The following is a 17,519-nucleotide window of genomic DNA, read 5'->3' as shown; positions in this document are numbered from 1 at the left end:
GCACTGTACACTTTGTATTCTGTGTTGTAATTGAAATCAATATATTTGGAAATGTAGAAAAATATCCAAAAATATTTATAATAAATCTCAATTCGTATTCTATTATTGTTTAAGAGTACAATTAAAACTGCAATTAATCGTGATTAATTTTTTTAATCGAGTTAATCTGTTTCAAGTTAATCAGTTGAGTTAACTGTGATTAATTGACAGCCCTTATATAAATAAATAAAAGCACATCCAGGCTGATAGCTTGTATGCAAAGAAACGGCTCTTTCCAGGTAAGACTAATTTAACAAAGTTGATGCCACTGGTGCCACTATAATTCTTGATGTTAAATGTTCCTGCTGTGGAAAATATCTTGGTTAAACTTGTTTCTAATAGCTTTAGAAGACTCTAAGCTAGATATTTTTGAAAAAATTAGGTTTGAAATTATTGTCATTTTATTTCAGCAAAAGCACCTTGAAATTGAAAGAACTACAAAATGGCTAAAAATGCTGAAGAGCTGGGAAAAATATAAGAACAGCGAAAAGGTAAGTTATGCATGTTTTTGGTCAGTTTCCTCTATTGAATGTAGCATTATTAAATTAAGTATAGTGATAGTTCATACCTATTTATATAATCAGAAAAATAAATTTAAAAATAAAAATGAAAAGCTGTTTTTATGATTGCATGGTGCAACAATGTAACAAACTAACAAAGAAACAGGTGTTGAAATACAGGAGTTTTGAAGGACAGCATTTTGGGGGCCACGTGGCGTATTCAGAACTACCATTGCCTATAAATTCCTGTATTGCATTATAATTGTGGAATGGGATTGGGCCATGCAGAGCCAGGGAGCACACAGTGTTAGCGTGCATCTGTGGTAGAAGGGGGAACTGTACATCACAAGATGAGCAGGTAAATAGAGAGTAAACTACTAGTCTTCAGGAGGAACAGTCAACACATAATTATATTTGAAAACAATAAAAAAAATTAAACTTTTATAAAGTTAAGCAGAGAGAGGCCCAATCCAAAAGTCCAGATCAGAACATGAGAACTCTGGAAAAATTTGGATCTGAATCTTAAATTTATTATTTGACTTTGTGCCCGTTTGTATGCTGAACATTATTGTAGTATTTAATGCTGAAAATTTTAATCAAACTGATAAACAAGTGGTGTATAACCATAATGGAATCTGCTGGCTCTTCATTTTGAATCCTTTTTAAATTCTTTGTATGATATTAAGCAGGTAGCTATGTAGAGAAACAGCCTCCTTTTGCAGCCACAGGTTTGGTGGATGGGCTAAGAGAGCCTCTACTACTTGTATACTGAAAGTTGTCTTGGGTTCCTGCCCAGGGAGCCTGACTAGTCATAAATTGTGATATCGAACTACATGTTGAACAAACCAGACACCATGAGGATGCTTTAAAGGAGATTTAAAAGATGCTTTAAAGATCCTCTTGGAAGTGGGTGTCTAGAGTAAGTTTTAACATGTAGAACAAATAATTACAACTTAAATCTTAAGTACAACTTATTTAGTTAAGTTTTCTTTATGTTGATTTCATGTTAATAAGCAAAAAATGCAAAGTGCCCTTCATACAGGTGGATCCTCCCTGTGGTGGAAATGATTTCTCTCTTAGGAGGGTGATGCTTACATGTTGGTGCACTGGTTTTACTGAATTTGACAGGGGGCCATCCCTGAAATACTGCAAGTAGCTATTTAAAAGTGCACAGTAATGCCACACAACAGGTCAGGACAAAAAGTACAGAAAAGCATTGTTCAACTGAAATTACAGGGGAATTTTAAATAGGTACAATTAGCCATTTGGTATTTAGCTCAGGATTCAGCCAGAGGTTAACATCACTAACTGTCTTGAAAATGGCTGTGGGATTTTTAATGACCACAAGTGAGCTTTGACAACAAAAGAAAATAGGCTACATTTACATGTATGATCGCTGTACTTCTGTGTGTAATAGCTTCCTCATGTGGAGAGACAGTTGTGTAATGATAGGGTACTAGATTGAGAATCAGGAAACCTGGACTTTTCTCTAGCTCTGTCTGTCACTTAGGGTTAGATGTCCATGTTTTACACAGCCAAATAGGGGAATTAGGCCCTGCGGCTCTCTATGAGCTGAGGGGTGAAAACATTATCTACTTGGATCTTCGTTCTGTCTCCTGCAGCGCACAGCCCTTGCATTCTCACTGCCCCCCTCCTCCTTTACTGTGAGTGAATTGGTGAAGAGGGGCTAGAAAAAGGCCAGAAGTGGGTGAGAAGCACGGCTTTGCCCCTCCAAGCAATAGCAAACTGAGTTGGGCTGGTGTTGCGAGGGAGAAGTAACCTACACATTTTCCTGGCTACAGCGAGTTACAGCCTGCTGGAGAAAGGGGGAATGAAGGAAGGAAGGAATTGTTACTCTCTGAATCACAGTTTCTTCCCAAAGCTGGAGTGGTGAACATACGCTACCCTTTGCTAGAGTTACCATACGTCGAGGTTTTCCCAGACATAGCCGCTTTTTTGAACTTCCTTTCTCTGTTCAGGCAGATTTTTTCAAATAACAGGGAATGTCCCAGCTTTTTTCAGAGCAGACCCCTGCATCTGTACCTGATTGGTCCATTCCCCTGCAAGCCACAGCTGCTGGATCCCACCCAGCCAGGCCCCAGCTCTGGGGAGGGAGTCCCGCAGGGAGGCACTGACTGGCAGCTGTCGCTGCATCCTGGGCTTGCACCAGTAGCCCTGCCACTGTGACGGAGCAACACTGTCCCCACCTCCAGTGAGTATCCCTTCTGCAGGTATCCCCAACTGTACCCCTCTCCAGCTCCCCATCCCAGCTCCTCCCCCCTTCCAGCAGTGTCCTCTTCTAGGGAAACTAAAATGTGGTAACCCTAATGTGGGCTGAGAGTAAACTCTCAAGATATATCTACACAGCAGTTGGGAAGGTACTTCACAGCATGGGTGGACAGGCATTTGCTACCTCTGCTTGAGCTAGTGTGCTAAAAATTGCAGTGTGGCCACAGCAGCAAGGAGGGCAGATCAGGCTAGCCACCTGAGTGTGTACCCAGGGGGTTGGGCGCAGGATTGTACTCGGGTGGCTAGCCTGAGCTGCTGCTTGTGCTGCTGTGGCCAGACTACTATTTGTAGAATACTAACTCAAACAAAGCTAGCAAGTGTCTTTGAGAAGCACCTTCCCAGCTGCTGCATAGACAATACCCTTAGTCTAAGGCTTCATTTTTCTTAGCACCACTTCTCATCTGGAAGATGGGGATAATGATGTTTACACAATTAAGTGCTAAGCAATGTGTGTTTGCTGTCCCATCACCCTCTTTGGAAGGAGATGGAAGAGGTACTGGTTACCTACAATAGATTCCTGCCCTCCCTTCCTACAAACTTTTTAAAAATACCCATAAATATTTCTGTAAAGGGCAACACACAGATTGCCCATTATGGCAGGTTTTACAAAACTGTTTATTTTGATACATAGTTTAAAAGTACTACACTGTAACTACAGCAACAGTAGCTTTAAGTGATATAGGGGCCACTTGTGTGAGAGAGATGGTGTCTTCTGTAAGAAACACCTGTGTCAGTTCAGACTGGGAATCTTAGTATTTTGATGGTGCTCTTAGAAAATGTTGCTCAGTTTATACCTCTGAATTCTTGACTTGTTTTCCTTTCTTCCCTTTAACATCTCTTAAAGATGAAGGAAGAAACTATTGGGAAACAGTTAATATCTTTTACGCTTCATATTAAAATCAATTTATAAAAGAGAGAAAAGAGGAAGGGGGTACAAAACCTAATATGAATGACCTCTTGCAACATTTCTATTTCTATTTTTTTTTTTTTTTTTTTGTGGTGAAGGATTTAAACCATTCTTCTGTAGCATTGTAGACCTGAGCATATCAGCATTGTACAAATGAGGGATAAATGAAACCGTGAAAGAAGACACACTGTCCAGTCTAGTTTCATTATCCGCATGCAAACAAGCCTTAGCCTTGTACTTTAAATATCAAAGAGTAAATTAGATTAAAGTGACAATCAACTTAAATCACCTGTAACCCCTTTGGTGTTTAGAGAGCATGGCCCCTTTAAATATTTTTCCTAGGGGGAAGGGGGAGAGTGAGAAAAAAGGAGGGAAACTTCAGGGGGTGGCTCTGGAGCTCGGAGGGAGAGAGAAGCAGCAGCCCATAGGCCTTCGCAAAGGAAGCAGCAGAGAACCTGCCTAAAGCCTGGGAAGGACAGGGTGGATGAGCGGGGACACCCCAGGACAGGAGCCAGGAGGAGCACTGTGCCAGGGAGGAATCGCCCGAGAAGGACAGGCTGGATCTGGACCCAATATCACGGCTGCCCAGAGCTGCGTGGGGCTGAGAGTACTGGAGCTTGTAACTCTGCATTGGGAACAAGGAGGGAGGCTGCTAGCTAGTTAAGAGTGGAGGTGGTCGCTCTGTGTGGCTTTGCAAAAAGCGGCAGAAGACGGCACCAGAGGGGTTTGTTGGGGGAAAGTTCACTGGTGCTGAAGACGACCAGGAGCACCCAAGACTCACCACTGGACTGGAACTTTGCTCAGGACTCCTGAACTCTGTGTGCAGACACATTGCTCAGTGTCTGCCCTTCCAAACTGTGCTACCACTGGGCCTGTGGTGCCTTGGTTTGAATGCAACCCTGTTCTGCTGCTCCCCCTATATTTCCCCTTGTTGTATTTCTCCTCTCATCCCTCTGTAAATAAATATTTCCCTTTCTTATATCCATTGTACTTTTCCCGTGGGTGTGTGTGTGTGTTCACTCTGGGGGGTTTGGAACAGGTGCCCCTGGGGTGGAAGGAATTTCTCCTGCTGCATTCCTGCGCACGTCTTCTCTTGGCCAGAGCTGCCTGCAGAGCAGACTCCATCTTGGCCATGAGGGCGCTAAAGTTACACACCTTTCTGTCCTTTCAGTCTGCAGTTCTTTTTACCTGCTGTTACAAGCAATACCTAAGGTTAGATAACGGTATTTCTCACTATTTTCCAGTTTTATTTTGGGCTTGTCTTCATTACAACAGTTTGAGTTAGTATACTTGAGTTACTGCGCTCCAGCTGGACACTGGAGTTACACAGAGTGAGCTGATTAGGCTCACGGCGTGATTGATTAACTGCTACTGAGTTGGTGTGACTCAAGATATTGCATTCCCACTCCATTAGTAGTTGGAGCATGAGTCACTTGTGCTTCAAACCACCCCGCCTCATGGGTCAGCTAGCTCCAGCTTTAAGCACTGCTTAACTTGAGCTAGAGATTTTTGTGTGTGGATTGAAGTGATGTTAGAGATAACACTTGAGTTATAAAACTCGAGTTTACTGGAGTTTTGGGCATTTGACAGACTTTCATGCACAGTCAGCTTCACTCTTCTTCTCTGTCATTTGTGGTTCTTGCATACAACATTTTTATAAATAGGAAAACATGGTTGTAAAACCACAATTGGACTCTGTTGCAGCTGAAACCATTTTTAACTCATGTGCTTGTTTGTTTTAAAACTGATAATGTTTCAGATTGATAGTGTCCCTTTAAAAATCCACAGGGCCACTTTATTTCCTGAATTTCATTTGAGAGAGATGTATGTGTGCGCGATTCAGGTGCCTGAGGCGCACTCCTGCTCAGATGAGAGGTGTGTGTGTGTTGTTTTTGGTTTTATGTGAATTATTTATAATGTATTCATTTTATATGGATCTAAAATAATACATAGCACATTAATAAATTACATTGAAAGAAAAAAGTTAACCTAAAGTGTTACTAGTAAAAAAAATGAGTGAGGAATTTTTTCAAGTATGAGTTCCTTTGAGTTTTGAATAAAGTTAATTGTTACTTTGGAGACTAAGTGTAAGAGATTGGCTGATGATTGTTTTTGTCTGTGTCCCCATCTTCTTTTTTTATCTTCAGTGTAAATGTAGCTAGATCAGGATTAGTACTGATTGTGGATAATACATCTTGAGCTGCACTTTTGTGGGCAGAAATTTGCTTTTTAAATAACACTCACTTCCTAATTCCCAATAAAACTATAGAGATGGTAAATGTACTGAGTAAATTTGTATCTCAGGTGTGATTGGTGATGCTATCTGAAGTGTCATATTGCAATTATAAAGTGGGTATGATTGAAACAATGGCCACTTGTGCATGCCATTAAGATGGACGTTTACTGTTCCCAATAGAATGGGGAATACCTCAGTAAAGGCAACTAATTGAACAGAGCACTATAAATAATAGCAGGGATAATGGATTTAGTTGTGGATTGTTCCTGCCTTGAGTAGGGGGTTGGACTAGATGACCTCCTGAGGTCCCTTCCAACCCTGATATTCTATGATTCTATGGGTAGAGCTTTATTCAGCAAGGGGCTTTATTTGCCAGAGGCTAGGAACTCATTGTCCACCCTGATCATCTGAACACTACTGAGCACAAAGAGACTCTTAAAACAAGGATTGAGTACTTCCCCCACCCTCTCCCCATACGCACAACATGAATGATCCAGAGCACAAAGTGAGTAGACTTCCAGCCTCCCAAAATATGCCATGGATGGTAAGATAAAGTATTGTTTATTATTTACTATTTATTAGAGAGCTGTTGCTGCTTCTCAGTGTTGTACAAAGCCTTCATAAAGAGGATGTGTGTGTGTGGCTAGTGCTGCAATTATTGTGTGGGGGGGACAGGCACTGAGTATGGTAGTTCCTCAACCCTGTCATTCTTAAGGCAGAAAGTAACCGTGCCACACTTGCTGGAGTAACTCCTATCTTTCTCTTTCTGTCTTCTCCTTGTGTGTTTAAAAGCCAGAGAAGCAACTTGTACCTAAAGAAAACTTGCAGACATTATCTTAGAGGGTCTCATTCCATCTGACATCCCTGCAGTTTTGGTGAGGACTGCTCCTGAAATCAGTATGTTTATAAAGCACTGAAAAGAGAATAGCACCATATTATTGCAGAGCTGTGGACTATAATTGTAGTTGTGAATGTCTTTTGGAAAATGCAGTAATGAGATATTCCAGGAATGCAGAAAAAAGTGAGGAGGTGCAGGCCCTAAGGATAGAACAACCACGAGAACAACTAGTATAAGTAGTTGGGCATCACTTCTGTAGTGACCTTTCATAATGTATAACTGAGAAAGTTTTGCCTTCAAGAAACTACGTATCTGTGTATGAGAGTCAATTTATTTGATTATATTCCTCTAAAACTTTTTTATTCATAATTGCAAAATACAGTTTTCTTTAATCCTCTCTTTTGTAAAGCTGCTTATCTACTGCTTCCTTAATTCTTTCCTTCTTAATTTTTCAGGTGGAGTTAATGGGAAAGCATTCATGTGTGAGAGAGAAAGAGAGAGAAATAATTTTTAGGCGAAACTAGATCTGCCACTTCAGATTTAGGAAGTATTTTAGAGGTTATGAAAGATGTAAGACAGAATCCTGGACACTGAATTTCTTCTTTAGTCATGTTTTATCTCACTATGTTGCCCATATTCCTAACCTGTGTTGCAGAGGTAGGAGTGAGGAAGGGAGTTCATTCAGTCCTTAACTTCTCTATTGATACAGCTTACAAAGTGCTAGTTTGAATGGATTGTGAAATCTGACCACTAGGAACTGGACTGAGACCAAACAGCCATCTGAAGGTTAAGATGTCAAGCCTCTGTCAGATTTGAACTGGTGACCTAAATGTGTTCCAAAGTGCCTTAATGGAAACCATCTTTAAGGTAACTCGATAGCTGCATCTCAAAATGAAGCCCGTTGGTTCCAGAATAATTATTATTCAGAAACCTCTTCAAGAACAGGTTGCATTTTCAGACTGTGTAATGGTCTCCTGAAGCTGAATAAACTTCCCTTTTGCCTTTTTCATGTCTGTTGCTTGTCAAAATAAAATACCACTCTTCTCCAGCAGCAGCTTCTTATATAGAAGGTGTCTATCGAATGGCAAAGTTCCTCAATTTCTATGTTCTAGTTCTCGACACCAGTTCTTCTAGTTTATGCTTTTACTTCCTAATTGTATTCTACAGTGTAACAAGCCAAGGTACATCAAGCCATCAGTCACTACTCATATTAAAGCTTTCCTGACTTAATGTGGTCACAATTTTCAGGAAAGATTAAATAAAATTCCACTTACTATCTTCCCATTTGAATATTGACAACAGTGTATGTCTGCCTTTCACGGTCTGCCTTCAGCTTTAGTTGAGAAGCTATCCAAAGAGAGAGAAGGAGGGGGAAGGGAAGGAGAAACTGCCAAGAAAAGGTAGCTAAATTTATTTTAGAATTCATAAAGCATGTGATAGTCAAATCTCCACTTGCTTTATGACAGGTTTCAGAGTAGCAGCCGTGTTAGTCTGTATCCGCAAAAAGAACAGGAGTACTTGTGGCACCTTAGAGACTAACAAATTTATTAGAGCATAAGCTTTCGTGGGCTACAACCCACTTCTTCGGATGCTTTATGTTCAGTCTCCAAAGCCTGAATAAAGTATCACTTTCCCCTCTCTGAGATTTCAGAATAAGATAGTGCAGAGCTCTAATGCTTGCATTCGCCTGTTATTGTTACAAAACCCATGAAAGATGAAATACCTAATGAAGGCTCCATTATAGCAATATATTCCTTTAGGACCTCAGGATTTGATTCTTATCCTTGCCATGATTGATTCTTTTTCAGCTGGTGGCCTCCCTCAGCCTCCTGGGAGCCTGAATGACAATTCTCACTCTTAAAAACTAGGTTTTCTGATAGCTGCCTCATTTCCCTTCCTGGGCCAATTAGATTTGTGAGCTTGCTCTTGCAACATGGCTTGAGAAGTGTCTTGTTTTTGTATTTCTCACAGATATTTTCAGAGTGGCCCACAGAGTATATGGGAACGTTTTTGGGGTGTGTGCGCAAGTCTCATTAGGTGGTGTGCATTTTACAGTCAGGTAGATTGACTAATCGGCTGTTGTAACAGATCTTGTTGAGTACCCACTTTGTGGCCACTCAAGAGACTGCTGTGAGGGGATCCAGATGCTCACGTTTTAAGCTTCTGGAGTCTGAATAGAGCCCAGTCTTGGCACCAGCTCAGGGTGCATAGATCCCTAATTGAGCACCCTGTCCTGAGAGTTTAGACCATGTGGCCCACTGCATAGTCCCCGAAAGCAGTGCTAAGCTCTCAGAATTCCTCTGTAGATCAAACATACTCTCTCCCAGAACTCCATCAAAGGTATGAGCCTTCTAGGTTACTGTTAACTTTCTCATGGGACATGTGATAAGGTATAGCACATAACCCATACAGACTTTGCACAGAATTCAAATACAGTATTGCTCTTTACTTATCACATAAGAAATACAGACCTATAAAGATATAATGAACTCTACATGCATTTCCTCAGTTTCCTCACTAATCCAGACCATTCTTTGGGCTGGGGTCAGAGTCCTTTGAGGCCATTCATTGTTCTTCTGTTGCAATGCATCATTTGTGTGCAGAAGTATGGAGCCTTCTCCCCCCCAGCTCTTCCTTTCTGACTATGGCCTATCCCCCCTTCCCCTCTCCTGCTCAAACTTCCTATGTCTCTCCTTTGAGTCTTCCCCGTGTGAATCCTTTTATATTCTCCTTCTTTTAGTCTGTATATTTGTGCTACTTGGGAAATTTCTACTCTCCAAACTCCCAGCCCCCCTGCAGATGAACTTGGCCTTCCTTCAAAGGCTGAGCTGGTTTTCCATTCCAGCAGTCTCCTTAGCATAACTATTGTGTAGTCAAAACACAATTATTAAAGTTAAGTCCTCCCCATTGTCCTCAGTGTTGTGTACCTGCTGCAGGTCCTGTCTGCAATGGTGGAGACACAGACATAGGGGCTTTCCATGATACAGCAGTCAACCAGAATTCCTAAATTGTACAAACAGATCCCCCAAATCATCACAGATACTCATCTTGCGAAATCAAAATGGGTTAGTTTTTTAACTTTTCTTTTCCATTTTAATTCATGCCATGTGTTTTCACTTCAGAGTTGGAAAGAACTACTTAAGGATCCAGTTCTATAGCCACTCCTCTCCCTCTTAAAGTCAGGGGGGCATATTCTCAGCTAGTGTAAATTGTCTTGGCTCCATTGAAATCTGAGTTCAGTTATATCAATAGTGCTATGACAATTTACCCAAGCTGAGGATCAGCCCCAGAGTGTGCCAGATGTAGAAGTCTCCATTTAAAAAAAAAATTGATTACATTTTTGTATGTAATACTTGCATAATTTTTTCATCATGTTTAATGCTAAGGGCACTGTTCCAATTTCATAATGCTATGCTGTTATGGAGAAATATTTTCAGACAGTAACAGTTAACTGAAACATATAACAAAATCTCTAACAAGAAATAGAAATATCTAAACTTAGCACTATAATTTCTTTTAAATCAGATATTGTTATAGTTCGGTTAATGAAAATTCCTCCATGTCTGGAGGACTGTAATAGTTCTAGTGTGTGTATTTTGTTTTATTTTTGAATCTAGAGAGAATACAAAATCTGTTTATGATCATGTAAGTCATATGATAATATACAAAAACAGCTATTTCCAACACATGTATATTCCTTATATTTGCTATATAGGGTAATAGCAATGTACAACTTATGGTGATAGACTTAAATATGCTAATGTTCCATTTGCTTTTTCATTTGACTATTCTTTAACAATGTGGTAGCTGAAGACTTATCATAAAGGAGAGGGTTTCTGTTGTGTATAGCTCCTGGTTTTGCTGGATATGGTACAGCTCTGTCTCTTCCCTTCTATAAAAAAAAAATCGTTCACATTTTTTTCCCTTCTTATTGCCTGTGTAATTGAGCCTATGTCAGGAAAGATTTTCTTCCTTCAAAGGAGATATCAATCTTGTTTCTGGCAGCTTTTGAGCTTCTTTCTGTCTCTGAAACCTGTCAGACAATGGGAGTCCTTAATCTAGTGTTCTGTTGTGTTGCAAGATTCTGACTAGAAACATCTCTCAATAATGAGAGGATCTTCCTCTGTTTAAATTAAGCAATAGTTTTGAGAGCAAAATCAATGGATCTGAGTCTGTAGGGCTTGCATGGAAGACCAAAATGAGGTGTGGCATTATTCTGCAGGTTGTCTACATGCCTCTCCAGTACTGCAAAACTTCTGATCAAATCAATTAAAAATGTTTGCTCACATCAAAATCTTCCCATAGCTTTGAATAGCCCTGTTGGGTCCTAATATTTTTTCCTTGGATGATGTTCTGGTTTGTGAACCTTTCACTTGTTTGTTCAGGTTATTTGTGCTGACTGTTCTTCCAACTTTGCTTCCACAGAAGTTCTGTTAGCCCTTTTATCATCAACCTTCAAGTCAGGATTTCAGAGAGCTGTCCTAGTTGCTGGTTGTTTCAGCCTGAGTGGGCACATAGAGTGGTAGAGTTGCCCACTCTGTTGAGACCCTGGAAACAAATCTCTCTCCTTCCTTAGTGTTACTCATTATCAAAGGGTATTTTGTTTAATAATGCAGTGCTCAGGCCTTTGACTATTATTCCAGACATGATTCAGTTTTGTTTTTATTTTAGCAAGAAGTTTGTATCACAAAGCATAGATTATGGCGTTTCCATTAATTGCAGATGCTCACTATCCTGCTGACCTCTCCCCACTCTTCCTTTTCCCAACCCTGTGTGTTTATTTAGAATATATATCTGCTCGGAAATTTTTCTCCAATGTATAGGTTGTTGATTAAGAGAATAGTTGATGGAAATGGATAAAGAAACAAGCAACAACATTGTTATGAAATGGCAAAAATGCTAGTTATCAAAGTACACCTGTACTGCAATAATTATAACCTGATTAGGAGAAGGGCATGATGTAGGGGAGTGGTAATAGGATATGACCTTTAACTTACTGATTTACTAGATCAATTCCAGCCTTGTTTGATAGCTACTGAAAGTCATTACTGTCTGATGGCTGTTGGATGAACTCCGCAGTTGGGAGTGGGTGGGGCAGGGAGAGCAGTGGGCTGTGATTGGCTGGATGGGCAGGGTGCCGGGCTATGATTGGCTGGGCTCTGTCCCCCTCCTCATGAGGGTGGTGAGCGTTCTCTCAGTGGGTTAAATTCAAATTTGGCAGCGAGCAGTTTCCACAGATTAAAAAAAAAAAAAAAGAGGGACATCAGGGCTTGTCAAATGGCACCCGGACACACAAGCTGAAACCTGGACTGTCCAGGTGAAAACTGGATGAGTGGCAACCCTACTGGTGGGACTGTTGACTAAAGCTGGGTCTACATTTAAAAGTTTTACAGGCTAGGGGTCTGATTGTTTACTGAAATAGTTAAACTGGTAAAAGCCCTAGTGTGGATGCAGTTAAGTCAGCTAAATAAAGGTGCTTTATACCAGTATAGTTAAAGTAGCAAAACTTTCTAGTGTAAAGAAGGCCTTACAATACTGCTGTCACCATGTCTTTCTGTGTATAAACAGAGTATTGCAGCCTCCAAGATGGGCAATCCAATTCCTTTTACAAGCAATAAATGTCACCCAAAAATTTTAAATGAAAATTCTCACCCAAGCATTTGCCGGCCTTTTAACATGCATGAAGCTGACTAAATCATGTAGAAATTTAGGTTATGGAATAATAGCAGCAAAATGTGTTGTATATAAATTGTAGCACATACAAGCGTGTCTGATTTGCCTTTAGACAGCAAGCTTTTTGAGGTTGGCAATCGTTCTGGTTGATATGAATTTACTTTTTGGAATAGTGAAGGATTCTGTACATCTGCCTTGTATTGTACAGATGGCAATTGAATGATAAATTCCCCTATCTTTGAGAAGCTCTAACTTGGCCACTACTCTTCATGCTTTTTAGCCTTCCATATTGTACTTGGGAACGGGCCTCTGGTCCTTGGATTTTTAAAAATTTAAATAATTGTCTAGTCTCTCTAGTACATTCCTAAACCTAAAGCTTGGATCTGAACTACTTGATAATGTATCTTTAAGATAGGGAGTTCTGTTGCCCAAATAGCCTAAGGCAGTGGTTCCCAAACTGGGGTTCATGAACCCCTGGGGGTTCGCAGAACATTACAGGGGGTTCACCAGAAAAAATTCACTAATGGCAGCCAGAGGACCCCAGGCATTGGAGGCAGCAGGTGGGACCCGGTTGCAGGGAAGACAGCCCGAGCCCCAGGGAGAGTGGGGCCGGGCAGTTTGGGCTGGCAGCCCGAGCCCTGCCCCTGTCAGTGGGGGAGCCGGCAGCCCAAACCCCAGCGCTCCACGCGGGGCTGGCAGCCCAAGCTCCAGGACGAGCTGGGCCAGGCAGTTGGGGCCAGCAGCCCGAGCCCCGGCGGTCAGTGGGACCTGCAGCCCGACCTCAGTGGACCGGGGCGGTCAACGGGGTCCAGCAGCAGGAACCCCACGAAGTGCAGAGCCGGCAGCCCAGACCCTGGTGCGGGGCCAGTAGCCTGAGCCTGTGGTGGACAGGGCGGCAGCTGAGACCCCGGTAGCGCAGGTGGCAGCTCAGACCCCTGTCCTTGTCAGACAGGGGAAGTTGGCATCAAGGGCAGAGTGAACAGAGGCCACGCTGTACGTGGGGGATGGTCCAAGCTAATTTGTCCCTCGCAGGGCACCCTTGTGGCAGAAGTAAAGCTGTTTGTGATCAAAACCAGCCGGAAGCACGTTGTAGCCAGTGTAACAGTGTTAAGGTGCCTCAGTAATTGTCATTTTCTCTGGAGTGCTGTTTTGCTTCAGTGAGACTTGAGTGAATCTTCTCATTTTCCAGTTTGTTGGTTGTTAGCCGTCTGTGTTACCAGACCTGAGACTTTATCTTTCTCCAGTGGTTCCGGACTTCCAAGAGCTATGCAGAGCAAAGCAAGCGCATCCATCACACTGAGGAAATTTAAACGTAAATCCCTGGAAATATTCATTTTTAGGAGGAGGTTCACGAGATTTCACAATTTCGTGAAAGGGGTTCGCGGGCTGTTAAAGTTTGGGAACCACTAGCCTAAGGTTTACCCCGTGGCTTGTTTACTAGCCTTTCACCTCTGGAAACTTGAGTTAAAATCACAAGTAAGACTAAGATTCTCTCTCTTTGGGGTGGGAGAATTGTTTTTAAATTGTTGCCTAGATTACAATCATAATTCATACAGATGCTTTATGTATGCAGTAACTTGTCACTTGATCTGTTGCGACTTTCAAAGCGTGTTAAAAAAAAAATCCAATAGATCTATTATTGAATTACCTCTCGTTTGGTTTATAGTCAATGTTTTAGCCGCATGAAATGACTACAAAACCAGTTACCAAATTTCAGAAGAAAGATCTATGTTTTTTAATTATGCTGATATTGTGTACTGTCTCACGCTTTCAGTTATGATATACTAGGATAATGGGTGAGAAGAAATGCAGTACACAGTAAGAGTCAGTCTAGATTTTCTGTGATATAATAACAGCAAAATCTTTAGATGCACAAGTACTACAGTGGTGGGTACAACATAAGACGCTGCAAATGGCAAAGTAAATAGAAACGATTCATTCTTAACCTCCAGTCCATTTGTCCAAATATATACTTTTTAAAATTTTCAATATCCTACATATTCCTCTGGGGGTGTATGGCATGGGGGTGTGTGTATATATATTAAAAAAACTCAAAATATATAAACTCAAAGATATTTTTACGTTAAATCACATATTGGTCAGTTTTATATCTTCAAGTATATTAACACCGGAACATGCTGCTTGCTCCATAGGGGAATGAGAAATGTATTGCACTGGATATAGGAGCATCAGAACTATTTGATTTAATACTGGCCTATTGCTTACTATTTTAATGATCTTTCTACTGCTAACCAACAGGGATTTCTGCTTACCACAGAGCTATTGAGACCTGCTGTGGGTGAGGTGCATGTGCTTGCTTAACCATATCTGCAAAAGGATACTATTTTGTAGATGGCATTCAAAGAAGTACCATCATTTAAAAGCATTGTTTCCAGGAATGATTGGAATGATTTTGTAAGTGGGAAGAATGCTCCAGAGTATCATCCATTTCTGTTCTTTATCTCCTTTCCTTCTCTCAAAGGGTTCCACACTGGGCCACAAATCCTGTGGGAAATGGAGGGTTGGATGAGTCCTCACTGAGCCAACCTTTACTTCTTCTGGTTCATGCTGGGCTTTTCCAGTGTTTGACAATTTTGATGGTGTTTCCTGTAGCCCAAGTACAGTAGCATGTTTTAGAGGCAGTACTTCCAAAAAGAATGGAAAAACATGGTGGTTGCTTTTACGTGCTGGTGGATGGGCTGTGTAATTTGAAGGAGATGTACAAGGACTGAGTTGTGCCTTTCTCCCCCATTTCTCATCCTTTCTGTATGTGTCTTAGTGTAACAACATATCTATGGGGAAACTAATTTGTATTGCATAATTAAAACTAACTTTCACAACATGTATTGGCATTGAATCGGGCAATACTATTACATCATGACTATCTACCATGCAGTATTTGTCACCGCAGCCAAAAGCATTAAATCCTCTGAGAATTTTTGTATAATTTGTAAGTTTTATAATGCACAGCTAAGTGGAAAAAATGTCTGATTACTTATTAGTTGACTCTGATCAGGTCTCTCCAAATGTGACAGTTACCAGAATAGCTAACCTGAAATCTGTTAGTTTGATATGTAATATTTCCTGTATTTGTGGTGGTCTTATACTTGCATGCACTTCAACTCAGGGTAAGTCTACACTGCAATCAGGAGATTTGAGTGTAGTTCCTGTAGGCATACTTGAGCTAGCTAGAGATCAAAGCTGGTTTGAGAAACAATAGCATTGTAGCCATGGCAGCAGGGGCAGCGGGACGGCTAGCCTCCTGTGTACAGCCCTGTCCAGGACCATGGGTACATATTCAAGTGGCTAGCCATGCTACCACCCATGTTGCTGTGGCTACATTTTGAGCTAAATCAAAGTCGTCTTGGGTATGACACACGAGCTGCGCTCACACCTCCTGATTGTTGTGTAGACATACCCTCAGTGTTAGTCCCACAAGAAATTTTCAAAAAGGATAGTGCCACATGTTTTGAGTGTTACTAATTTTTCACAGAGTTGTTGTATACTACTGGATTATCTTTTTTTCACCTCTCAGAAACTTTAACTTCTTAATTCACACTGCATAATAATAGCGAGTTACATGTGGACTACTTTGGAACTAATTTTGTTTGAGCTTTTATGTACAGTGCCAGACTGACAACGCTTCAGTTCTCTACTCATGGAACAAGTATAGCACAGGCAGCAGCAATGTAAGTTTCTCCAACTAGTCCTGCCATTGTGCATGTCCTGACCTGGAAGAGCCTCTTCCAGGAATGAGGATAGTTCGGTCTCCATGTCTAGTCCTTGGCCTCTCTACTAAGGCTGCCAACAGGGAGCCCAGTTAACAGTATTTATTAGACGCACTGAAGCTGCCAAAATACTTCCAGTACTACTTCAGGGCTGATTGATAATATTATGACCTTCTTCTTTTAATAATAATGCTTGATGCAGGGAAGGCCCTCACTCAGCTCAAGGTTTTCTGGCTTGTTCTGCATTTATATTATTTTTTTCTTTTTACAGTTCCATAGGAGAATTTATAAAGGAATCCCACTGCAGCTGAGAGGTGAAATCTGGTGTTTACTACTTGATGTCCCTAAAATGAAAGAAGAAATGAAAGACTTTTATAATGTGAGTTTGCAAATTTCCCCTTAGAATTACCAATCACAAACACTTAGATCCTGGGAAATATTGAGCTTTTATTTTATGCAATGTATCAAAAGGAGTAGAAATTGTATTTAACTGTATTTTCACTCTGTAGCCAAGGAGAAACCCATGCGGGCTCAGCATTTGACCCAATTATTTTGGGGTTTGTAATTTATGTAATTCTTCTGATTCCTTCCCCCATCAATAAAATAATTAAAGTGCAGTTCTACTCAGAGAAATGACTATAAAAGTAGCATCATTTACTCAGCAGAATCTTTTCCCAGATTCTCTTCCCCGCCTCCTCCCCCCAAAACGCCCTATCTGTTTAATTCAGTGAAAAAAGTAATTTTAGGAGGGGAGCTTTGTGTGTGGGTTTTTTCCCCTTTTGTTTTTTATTCTTATTCCAGAATGACTCCTTATTCTGAATTAGCTTAATCCACTTTGGAAATGTATTAAGTTAATTTGAAATAAGAACATCCAAACAATAAGGAATATAGTTCATCCACTTCAAATTCACCCCCTGCTTTATTCTGGATTCATTTTCATGTACGGACAAGCCCTAAAAAAACCCTGAAGCCCTGTAAGTTTGATTTCTGCTTTGCAGAAGGAGGCAGCAATAGGTGAAAGACCATACTAATCACTAGCCAGAAAGTAAGCTTGAAGCACTATATCTCATGATCCTGCCCTCATCTGGTGAAACTTTGGCAGTGGTTCCCACTGTTCTCTTGGAGCTGGAGGCAGATTTCTTTAAAAAGAAAGTATGGTGGTAAATAAAAATGTTCAGTAAGTTTTAAAAATAAAACAATTACTGGATTGTTTGACTCCAGAGGAGTTTCATGTATTTGAATGATTGGTCAGAGGGAAAACATTAAAATCAAGCTTTGAGAATAACCAAGATGAATTAATTTAATGTTT

The 17,519-nt window shown here is 40.8% G+C and overlaps 1 protein-coding gene across 5 annotated transcripts in view; it reads left to right on the top strand.

The window, feature by feature from the left end:
* The window catches only part of USP6NL (USP6 N-terminal like), a 199,302-nt gene that overhangs the window by 133,004 nt on the left and 48,779 nt on the right, over nucleotides 1–17,519 (top strand). For all 5 annotated transcript variants that reach the window (XM_024210873.3, XM_024210874.3, XM_024210871.3 and 2 more), the window contains 2 exons: nucleotides 450–530; nucleotides 16,482–16,589. In XM_024210873.3, the coding sequence (XP_024066641.1) occupies nucleotides 450–530; nucleotides 16,482–16,589 (189 nt within the window). The remainder of the gene's footprint in view (nucleotides 1–449; nucleotides 531–16,481; nucleotides 16,590–17,519) is intronic.

The sequence above is a fragment of the Terrapene carolina genome, unplaced genomic scaffold, assembly GCF_002925995.2.
Source record: "Terrapene carolina triunguis isolate 2854851 unplaced genomic scaffold, T_m_triunguis-2.0 Scaffold68, whole genome shotgun sequence".
In the NCBI taxonomy this organism is placed as follows: domain Eukaryota; kingdom Metazoa; phylum Chordata; order Testudines; family Emydidae; genus Terrapene; species Terrapene triunguis.
The sequence above is the reverse complement of the archived record's forward strand: the minus strand, read 5'-3'. Positions and strand labels throughout refer to the sequence as shown.